The sequence below is a fragment of the Thalia democratica genome, chromosome 2, assembly GCF_965202585.1.
Source record: "Thalia democratica chromosome 2, ktThaDemo2.hap1.1, whole genome shotgun sequence".
NCBI classification, from domain to species: Eukaryota; Metazoa; Chordata; class Thaliacea; order Salpida; family Salpidae; genus Thalia; species Thalia democratica.
This window is the reverse complement of record NC_139166.1, coordinates 71,139,563-71,151,093: the sequence shown is the minus strand read 5'-3', so window position 1 is coordinate 71,151,093 and position 11,531 is coordinate 71,139,563. Positions and strand designations below refer to the sequence as shown.

The window sequence follows — 11,531 nt, the reverse complement described above, 5'->3', positions numbered from 1 at the left end:
CTAATTCATGGATCGACAAACTGCGGCCCGCGATGTATTTTTCAGCCGAAAACATACTTTTGTTTTAACAACAATTTTTTTTTTAAATTGTAAAAACTTACAATAAAGCTCTCACCTTAATAATTTGTAGTTATTAGTGTTTTATTGTTACATAACTTTTTACATATTTTATCGCACTTTCGATTTGAAAATGTGAGTTTTTGGGTTGCTAAAATTATTCTAAATAACTGCGGCCGCTTAAGACATTATTCTGGTAACAGTACGACTCAAATTCTGACAAGTTAAGTTAAAAAAGAAAGTATAAAAGGCAATGTCTCACAATATAAATTATATTTGAAAACAATTATAAAATGATTGTATTTCTAATGAATGAGATTATGATAATAAAAAAATTGCAAAAAAAAAAAAATAATGGAAATTTAAAGAATTAATGCATTTATAAATTTTTTTCAGCCATATCTAAGAAAATATTGAAAAAAAAAAAAAAAATAAAAAGCATTAAAAAGCAAAAAAAAAACAACAGAGTGGCAAATGCTTTGTTTGATTTGGTTAAACACACATTACTTTTTGAGGTATGGTATCCTAAAAACATTTTTTTTTTAAGAATTTTACTTGCCGGAGCTTGAATTTTTGAATTTGAATAGTTGTGCACCTCTTTGTACAATACAGTGTGGCTCTTGGGCGGTTCCACGGATTATAACTTATTTACTCTGGCTTTGCAATGATATAAAATTTTCAATTATTTGAAAACTGAAAAAAAATTATTATACTAACGTATGATGACTAAAAAATTAGTTTTTTAGTGTATTATTATATATGTTACATATTTTACGATTTAGTCTTTATTTTTATATAAAAATCTTGTTTTTTAAGAGACTGTGGTCGAAATAATAAAAGTTTTAATATACAGTTTAATTGTTACTACTTTAAACTTTAAAATAAATTAACTCATGGTCAATTACAACCATCAAAACTATTTTTTGATTTTATTGCAAAGTCTTCTATAACGGTTTTTAGTTAACTATTTTTATTTAAAACTTGTTGCATCAAATATAACAGCTTTTTAACTAGAATTTCGATATTTTTTTTTAACTTACATGCACTAATTAACTTTATTAAGATATATGTATATTTAAAAAATAAAATGACATTAGTTCAAAAAGTAAAGTGATAACATACATCTGACTAGAATAAATTCTGAGCTTGATAATAATTAATAAAAATTATATACTTAACAAATAGTAAAACAATAAACAAGAGTAGTTGTTATTCGTAGTTTATTCGTATCTACATAACTAATACATATTTACAATTATACAAAATCAAATAAAGCTTTTGTTTTTCAATATCTTCTAGTGTTAAGATTGCGCTTAACAATGGAAGACACATGAGTGGAGTGATGGAGCACAGAGTCTCCAGTTGAGGCAAAGTCTCATGCATGGGACCTTGTAGTGGATGTTGATTCTGTGGGTACAGCAGTAGTTGACAATGATTCTTGGGTCCCAGTAAAGGTGGAAGTAGTCGTATTTGTCAAGGACCTTTTGGACCTTTTCCATGACGCAAGCGCAGTAGTGAGTTCTCAAACTCTTGATCAAATCATGTGGGTTAGTACCGAAAGCACTGTAGAAGAACTTGTCGAACTGGATCAAGTGACAACGGGCACGCTGCAAAATAAAATAAGTTATAGAGTTTGTAATTAATCTTTAGCATATTAGCAGTACAATACTTACTTCCTTCAATCTTTGTTCAAGACAAGCACGAGTGTGATCACGTTTACCGTAAAGGCACTTAGTGAAGACTGAGACCTTTGATTTTCTTGAGACCATGCAAGCTTCCCATTTAGCCTTGACACTGTAGACCATTTGTTCGGAGCACAATTTCCATTGTTTGATGCGGGCGTCCCATTTTTGGTAGAGGCATTCGACTTGACGGTAGAGTTTGTCCTTTTGGAGACGGACCCAGACCTTAGCTTGTTCTCTGAGGAGATCATGGAATTGGTCGATTTGAGCTTGAGTTGGGGCTCTGTGTTAAAATATTGCTGATAAAATTAATACGATTAGTGTAGAGCTATATTTGAATTATAATTATATGTTATTATCATATACCACTAAGTAGCCCATATGTTATTCATCCCTATAATTTAAAAATGCATTATTGAATTGTATTATTTTTATACATAAAATAATCAATGTTGTCTTAAAAAGAAATTATACATTATAGCTACTAACTGTCAGTAAAAGTTACTTACTTGTAGTATCTTGGGTGTTTGCACAAGATGATTTGTTCAAGACCAACCAAAGCTTTACCGCACCATTCATCGATTTGTCTGTGCCATTCAGTGTAAGCCAAAACGAGTTCTCTGTTGTAACCTTCGAATTTCTTGTTGATTTCGTCGATGTAGAATTGGTAAGGGAAGAGACCTCCAACAATTTGTTCTAAACATTCAAGTTGATAATGTTAACAAACATTTAATTTGTTTTTTGGCTATCTTTTATTTTTGTTGATGTTTTTCTAAACTAACAAACATCAAAATTTAAAAATATTTTTATTCAGTTTCTCTTTTTCAATAATCTTACCTTTAGCACAGGTCTTGAGGTTTCTGTAACCGCAGTGGTTCCAGTCGGCCTTGAAAGCACTGACACCGCAAAGTCCGAATTTGGTTGATGGGGCACATGGCAAACGGACACTGAAAACATTATATTTGTCAAACCTTATTTTGAAAAGAACTATATATACACAATTACCAAACTTACCATGATCTTCTGCGGTGCATTCTTGACAAACCGTAGCAGTTGCCTCTGAAGTAGACTTTGTAGAAACATCTGTAGTCGCATTCGATGGTGTAGACGGCTCTGTAGACTTCATTGTAGAATCCTTGAACCAAAACTTGGTTGTAACGGACCATTTCTTCGCTCCAGTGAGTGATGACTTCTTCGAAGTTTTCTGGCATAGCTTTACCGGCTGTCAAAAAAAAAGAGTTAGATTATACTAGTAAGCAAGCATAATTATCCTTTTTTCCAAGGCTTACCGTAAAGACAGGTGAAGATGTTTCTGACGAAAGCGATCTTTCTCAAACGAAGTTTTTCAAGAGCTTCCTTGTAGCAAGCGATCATTCTGTCGGCTTTTTTGTACAATCTGTCGTGGAAACAGGTGACACGGGTCTTACGGGTGGCAAGAGCTTGTCTGAATCTGTATTTTTTATTAGTTATAGTAACATTTTGTTCGTTTATATACAAGTGAGCTAATGTAAATTACTCACTGAGCAATGATTTGGTTGTGGAAGTGTTCAATTCTGAGCATGAATGAGTGAATTTGGTTGATGTAGCGGCCTTCGGCTTGTTTCTTGAGAGATTCAAGTTCAGCTTTGTAAGCACCGACTCTTTGTTCGTACATGTTCATGGTGTAAGCTTGGTAAGCACGGCGGAAGTATTCTCTGAAGATTTCAACGTAGTATTCGTTGACTTCGCAGACTTGTTTTTTCCATTGTTGCATTTGAGCGAAGAGTTCCAATTGGATTTGGGCTCTGGCTTCGGTGAGCTTTTCGATCATTTCGTTGACACGAGTATCGGCTTGGTCCTCTAAGAATTCAATACAATTATCAAAATGATTTGAAGTTTTATAAAGTTATAGAAACTCGATAGATTGTTTTAAAAAATTGTAGATTTTGATATACTTCAAATAATGGTTATACTTATCATATAGATATGGATCGTTTGACAAGTAAGTAAAAACAGCTAACAAGATAAAAATGTCATAGATAACTAAAAGTATAAAAAAAACAGGTTTGGTCTGAATGCTATTAAGTAACGCTGTTTGAAATAAGAATTGTAGTTAAAACTTTTAATAAATCAGACGTTTTTTTATTAATGTACCATTTTACTAAAAGTTTATCTCTCAAATGAAAAGTAAACCCATTTAATTAAGTATTTAGTCCATTAAAAGCCTGTGTTTGTTATAAAAAGAACAATTAAAGTTTGTACAACTTGGAAACTAACCGGCTTCACAACCCTTTGGAATAAAGCATTTTGGGAATTCAACAAGGATGTCTCTGTAGTAAGCACCGGTGCACCAAGCGTGGTTGAAGTGAATTCTGTAGCAGTAGTAGCTGTTTCTGGGCAACACATGGAAGTTGTGAGCGCACCAGTAATCGTATGATGGGCAGCTAAAGGTAGCGGCTTGGGCAGCCTGTTAAATAATTAGATTTACAATAGTTTGTTTAGTATGTTCTTTACAAAACCAGACAAGTTATTTATAAAGAATATAAAGCAAATTCATAGCTTATTTTTCAGTTGCATTTAAATCAATAAAACTTTTAACTTTTCTGAATTTAAATAGTTAAGACAACTTATATAAATATAGCTTGTTAAAAAATAGGTTAACAGTATCTTTACAAAAACTTTATTAAAGTTGTAAAAAATTTATTTAGATCAATGAAAGTATATGTATATGTATACACTTACAACAATGCATGCCAAAAAGGCAACGACAAATTTCATTTTTATTGATTGTCTGTACACCAAACACTCAATAACAATGTGTACTATCAATTGAATTTCTAGCTCTTATATAGCGCATTGCGTGGTACTTGCTTATACAAACAAATATTAATGTTATAACTTATAATTGGGTATTGAAGCTTAAATTAGAACAACTATCTGAAGTAGCTAATTATTCGTGTTTGAAATGGAATTTGTTTTTCACATAGTTGTCATGGAAGCTAAAGTGCTGTGTTTTTATTACCGTTGGATTTAAAACAACAGCTTTTAACAATTTGTTTTACTGTTTGTTTTTATCCTATTGTAATCATACTAAATTAATAAAAATATAGTTACCTTTAAAAAATTGAAAAAAAAAACATTATTGCTTAAAAAGCTTTTAATTTGAAAATCTTAAGCTGTGAGCAAAAACTTTTTTATAAACTTATTAGTTTCAAACTTGTATACGCTACAACGTAAAATCGATGTACCTAAGATTTTGAATAAAAAAAATATTCTAAAATCTGTTCACTTTATTTTTATTTAGAAACAAATCCAATAGCTAAGCTTAAATTTGTACAGCTGTTTGACTAATAAATAAAACTATTTATTGTTTTTTTCAGACACTGCAGTAAACATTGCTAAAATTGAAGATATTTTTAGAGAAAATTATTTAGTTTACAAAACACCTGTTATAACTATTTTTCATTTATGCTTTTTATTAATAAATAATTTTAATTAATCATGTTAATTTTGCTAATGAATGATTTATCTTTAGTGCTAGAATATAGTAATTTAAACTAAGCTAAAGCGTTACACTTTGTTTAAATAAACTAAAAACTTTGGTTCTATACTTTTTGTTCTTATTCAAATAATTATTTTTTTCAAATAATATAGTTACAAAAAATAAAATTTGCGGGATTAAACAAATTCACATTTTCAAAAGACGATGTTTCACCAAGTCCTTAGTATTTATATTTATTCCAGTTACTTATTTAAAACTAATAACAAAATATTTTTTACCATAGTAAAATAACTAAATCTTTATTATAAAACAATGAAATTGTACTTCTGAAAAAATAAATGACATGTTAGGTATATTAAACGCGTTTTTACCCATGTTGCCAAAAACACGGTAGGATTAATGTACAACAGCTAAAAAATTTTTAACTAGATTATCTAAACATTGTTATCTAATTGTAAAAATTTATCATTGCTTTTGAGGATATTTTGGTGGTTTTACGTTAAATTTGAAAAAAAATGTACAATAGTGTTTGTTTTTACTCCAAATATAATGTCAATGTTATGTCTGTATGCTGTTTGGATTTATGAGTTTAATGATGCAAAGTGTTTAAAAAACAAAACAGTATAATTAAAATAAAGCTATCATTTTTTTAGCTTTTTAGTTGGTGCAATTGAATGTTTAGTTTAAAACTTTTTTTGATGAATATCTTAGTAAAATTAAAATATCTGAAATCTTTTGGCATATTTAATTCTTGTGCTTATTTCTTTAAAGTTTTAGCACAAATTTAAGTTTTTTTTCTTACCTAATATTTTATAAGATACATTAAGTTTCTTTTCCTTCTTAAAATTATTTATAATAAGACTCTCCAAAGTTTTTGATTTTTTTTGTAAATTAAAAGAACGTCTAAATTAATGCTTTTGAGTGATACTTTGTACTTTTCTACGTTTTTTAGTCTTTTTTAAACTACAATAAGTAATCTATACTAAGATTATAAATATATACTTAATTTTTAGTTGAAAGCTATTGTGTTTTATACTTTTAATCAAACAACTTTTATTTATTAATGATAGAAAATTAAAAAAAGTCAAACTTATGTAAATTTGTAATACCTCAGATTAATACTGCGCATAAAACTTCTGTTTTTATCTTAAGTAAATGAAATAAGTTAAGCTTTTGTTTTAAAACAGTTTATAGCTCGATATTGATCATCTTAAGTGTGTGTTTTTTATACCTTAATACATTCATATTCATTACATTTCTATGTTACCAGAAAATAGTTTGACAAATAGACTATACGAAAAATTCATTTAATAACTCTGACTAAGGTTGTAAATAGATAAAGCATATATTTTTTAAATAAAGAAACAATATTAAGAAACTGTTTATAGTACTTGCTTGTTTGTAATATTAAAAAACTTTTTAAACGAAGGATTTTTTTATGTTTTTGAGCAAAAAAAACTTGTAATTTCTAGCTCAAACTAATTAAACATAATACTTGGTTCATATTCAAAATAGGTGTTTTAATCTCAAAACTTAACTGTTTGATACCTAGTGAGAATTATTTTATTACATTTAAAACACAATTTCATATTAATTAGAAAGCTTTTTCAAACAATTAAGTTTATTATCCAGGACCTAAGATCATTTTGTTATAGAAAATTTAGTTACTCTACTAAAAGAAACACATAAGTTTTGAATTACTTAATTTAATCTACAACTATTATATACGTTTCATTTTAAATATGTTTTACATTTACAAGTTCTTTGTAAATAATAAAAATGACTTATAAAAATAGTGCTTATTTTGTAGTTAAGAACTGTTATGTTTTAAATACTTGAATTTTCATATATTGTATAAAAGTCAGTATCGTGTAAAAATAGTTAAAAATAGTTTCTGTGAAAAAAAATTGAAAAGTATTATAATATATACTAATTTGCCAGGAAGCCTAGCACAAAACAAAAACATTAATTTATTTCAGTCAAAATAATTTTCTACTTTAAAGGCTTTAAAAAGTTTTATGTATTATACTTTAACAAAGTACAAACTTGATGTTATAATTAGCTCTGTAAAAAGTATTTCTAATATTTATAAAGAAAAACAAAACAAAAAATTTTGTGAAAACAACTTAAATTATATGATTGTCAATCAATAATTACCAGCAAAATATCTGGTACATGTGTTAAAATAATAATTAACGTCAGTTAATTAAAATGTTTATTTAAAACATCAATCAAATGTCATGCTGAGTAACTGACACCGAACAAACAATACACATAGTTGCAATTATTACTGGAAACACCACAAAAAACAGGAACAATAAGCTACTTCACTTAGTTGTTTTAATAGAAGTTTCAAGTGGTTTTTAGAATAAAGTGATACGTTGGTTTAAAAAAGACAGAAATAAATAATTAACTTACAATTTATTATATAAGGCCATCAGCTTCAACTTACAGTACACATTGATATTGAGTGTTTGGTATACAGACAATCAATAAAAATGAAATTTGTCGTTGCCTTCTTGGCATGCATTGTTGTAAGTTTTTTTTTAAATGTTGCTTTTGTACAAGTAAAAACATAAAAGTTTTTTTTTGAGGCTAAAAATTTAAAAACGTGCTGTTAAATATTTCAAAACTATAGAAAAAAGATACATTGTTTATTTTATGTATGATTTTTTCTCTAGGATAATATATAGTTATAATACTATATAAACATTTCTCAATATTGTACACTTTTAACTATTTCAGTTATTTATTTATATAAAATTATATAAAAAGATGTTAAGTATATCACCTGTGACATTATAAAATAGTAAGCACTTTTTAGAAAGTTATTTTTAATAAATTGTTTCTCAGGCTGCCCAAGCCGCTACTTTTAGCTGCCCATCATACGATTACTGGTGCGCTCACAACTTCCATGTGTTGCCCAGAAACAGCTACTACTGCTACAGAATTCACTTCAACCACGCTTGGTGCACCGGTGCTTACTACAGAGACATCCTTGTTGAATTCCCAAAATGCTTTATTCCAAAGGGTTGTGAAGCCGGTTAGTTCTAAACTTATTTAAACTTTAGTCATTCATTAAATTGTAACTTAAATTTTTATAAAGACTTATTATTTAGAATTAAATGCTTATTTTCTCATTAAAAAGTCGATAATATAGAAATACTTATAACAGTTTATGACTTTACAAACTTCTGCAAATGATAATAAGTTTTAGGTAGTTTTACTAATGATAGTTAAAAGCAAACCCTCTAATTAAAAGCTAGGTAATTTAATATTAATCTGCAAATCTAAAAAACATTTTATGGAATTTCTACAATTTTTTGAAACTTCAAACCATTTTGTTAATTGTATTGAATTCTTAGAGGACCAAGCCGATACTCGTGTCAACGAAATGATCGAAAAGCTCACCGAATCCAGAGCCCAGATCCAATTGGAACTCTTCGCTCAAATGCAACAATGGAAAAAACAAGTCTGCGAAGTCAACGAATACTACGTTGAAATCTTCAGAGAATACTTCCGTCGTGCTTACCAAGCTTACACCATGAACATGTACGAACAAAGAGTCGGTGCTTACAAAGCTGAACTTGAATCTCTCAAGAAACAAGCCGAAGGCCGCTACATCAACCAAATTCACTCATTCATGCTCAGAATTGAACACTTCCACAACCAAATCATTGCTCAGTAAGTTATTTGCAATAAGTACGTGTTCCTGCGAATAAAATTATACCTAACAAAACAAAAACACAGATTCAGACAAGCTCTTGCCACCCGTAAGACCCGTGTCACCTGTTTCCACGACAGATTGTACAAAAAAGCCGACAGAATGATCGCTTGCTACAAGGAAGCTCTTGAAAAACTTCGTTTGAGAAAGATCGCTTTCGTCAGAAACATCTTCACCTGTCTTTACGGTAAGCCTTAGAAAATAAGATAATTATGCTTGCTTACAAGTATAATTTAACTCATTTTATTTTTGACAGCCGGTAAAGCTATGCCAGAAAACTTCGAAGAAGTCATCACTCACTGGAGCGAAGAAATGGTCCGTTACAACCAAGTTTTGGTCCAAGGATTCTACAATGAAGTCTACAGAGCCGTCTACACCATCGAATGCGACTACAGATGTTTCTACAAAGTCTACTTCAGAGGCAACTGCTACGGTTTGTCAAGAATGCACCGCAGAAGATCATGGTAAGTTTTGTAACATTGTAAACATATATGTTTATTAAATATGATTCTATGACTATAATGTTTTCCAGTGTCCGTTTGCCATGTGCCCCATCAACCAAATTCGGACTTTGCGGTGTCAGTGCTTTCAAGGCCGACTGGAACCACTGCGGTTACAGAAACCTCAAGACCTGTGCTAAAGGTAAAATTATTGTAAAAAGGAAACTTAATAAAAATATTTTTAAATTTTGATGTTTGTTAGTTTAGAAACACATCAACAAAAATAATAAATAGTCAAAAGATAATTTTAATGTTTGTTAACATTACCAACTTGAATGTTTAGAACAAATCGTTGGAGGTCTCTTCCCATACCAATTCTACATCGACGAAATCAACAAGAAATTCGAAGGTTACAACAGAGAACTCGTCTTGGCTTACACTGAATGGCACAGACAAATCGATGAATGGTGCACTAAAGCTTTGGTCGGTCTTGAACAAATCCTCTTGTGCAAACATCCAAGATACTACAAGTAAGTAACTTTTACTGACAGTTAGTAGCTTTAATGCCTTATTTGTTTAAGACAACATTGATCATTTCATTTAAAAAAATGAATCAGTTTAAAATAATTCTTTAAATTGTAGGAATGACTAACAAATGGGCTACTTGGCAGTATATGATTATAACATAAAATTATAAGTCAAATATAGCTCTACACTAGCCGTAATAATTTTATTAGCAATATTTTGACACAGATCACCAACTCAAGCTCAAATCGACCAATTCCATGATCTCCTCAGAGAACAAGCTAAGGTTTGGGTCCGTCTCCAAAAAGACAAACTCTACCGTCAAGTCGAGTGCCTCTACCAAAAATGGGACGCCCGCATCAAACAATGGAAATTGTGCTCCGAACAAATGGTCTACAGTGTCAAGGCTAAATGGGAAGCTTGCATGGTCTCAAGAAAATCAAAGGTCTCAGTCTTCACTAAGTGCCTTTACGGTAAACGTGATCACACTCGTGCTTGTCTTGAACAAAGATTGAAGGAAGTAAGTATTGTACTACTAGTATCTTAAATATTAATTACAAACTCTATAACTTATTTTATTTTGCAGCGTGCCCGTTGTCACTTGATCCAATTCGACAAGTTCTTCTACAGTGCTTTCGGTACTAACCCACATGATTTGATCAAGACTTTGAGAACTCACTACTGCGCTTGCGTCATGGAAAAGGTCCAAAAGGTCCTTGACAAATACGACTACTTCCACCTTTACTGGGACCCAAGAATCATTGTCAACTACTGCTGTACCCACAGAATCAACATCCACTACAAGGTCCCATGCATGAGACTTTGCCTCAACTGGAGACTCTGTGCCCCATCGCTCCACTCATGTGTCTTCCATTGTTAAGCGCAATCTCAACACTAGAAGATATTGAAAAAAAGCTTTATTTGATTTTGTATAATTGTAAATATGTATTAGTTATGTAGATACGAATAAACTACGAATACCAACTATTTTTGTTTACTGTTTTATATTCAACTATTTTGTTAATTATATAATTTTTGTTAACTTTTACCTAGTTTAGAATTCATCATTTTAGCAAGTTATTTGTCGTTACTCATGTTTTTAACCTCACGCACAGTAACCTCACTTAAAGCACTCGTGACTGTCATTGTACAGTTGACGTTAGTAAATACAATAAAACAGTACTTTCAAATATAATATATAAAGATAAAATAGAATAGTTTTGTTAGTAAAAACTAAATCCAACGTTGTTTTGTATGCACATAGTTTTATAAGTAATTTACTGTTCAAAGTTTTTAACGTTTTATATAACCACTAGTTCCTCTAGTTTAATTTAATTTAAAGCAAATTTTATTCTTTTATACTTTGTCATTACAAATAATTGAATCACACTTGAAGTAATTGTTTCTGAGAAAAAGTAGTTGCTCACTAGTATTCTAAAATGCTTGAACTAAGGACGTAATACTAAACAGTGTTACGAACCCACTATACCGAACTACTGCCTGTTATAAAGGTTTTGTTCTTAAATTTAAATCCGGAGTTGCAATATAGTCAACTGTACAATAAAACTAGTTAGTACTGTCAAATATAATATAAAAAAATGTGTATTACACGTTTATTTTAA

At 29.9% G+C, this 11,531-nt stretch overlaps 2 protein-coding genes across 2 annotated transcripts; one reads left to right on the top strand and one right to left on the bottom strand.

Moving 5' to 3' along the window:
• Positions 1-1,260: 1,260 nt before the first annotated feature.
• On the bottom strand, positions 1,261-4,614 carry LOC145829596 (uncharacterized). The gene is made up of 9 exons (XM_082937437.1): positions 4,461-4,614; positions 3,996-4,185; positions 3,260-3,578; positions 3,029-3,189; positions 2,754-2,961; positions 2,577-2,686; positions 2,249-2,435; positions 1,731-2,022; positions 1,261-1,664 (listed from the first exon to the last, which is right to left on the bottom strand). The coding sequence occupies exons 1-9, from the start codon at positions 4,494-4,496 to the stop codon at positions 1,371-1,373; spliced, it is 1,797 nt and encodes a 598-aa protein (XP_082793563.1). The 5' UTR covers positions 4,497-4,614; the 3' UTR covers positions 1,261-1,370.
• A 3,005-nt stretch (positions 4,615-7,619) lies between these two features.
• On the top strand, positions 7,620-10,896 carry LOC145829640 (uncharacterized). Its single transcript, XM_082937492.1, has 9 exons — positions 7,620-7,754; positions 8,074-8,263; positions 8,586-8,904; positions 8,971-9,131; positions 9,201-9,408; positions 9,477-9,586; positions 9,728-9,914; positions 10,138-10,429; positions 10,496-10,896. Exons 1-9 carry the CDS (start codon positions 7,719-7,721, stop codon positions 10,787-10,789), a joined length of 1,797 nt encoding a protein of 598 aa, XP_082793618.1. The 5' UTR covers positions 7,620-7,718; the 3' UTR covers positions 10,790-10,896.
• Positions 10,897-11,531: the final 635 nt, after the last annotated feature.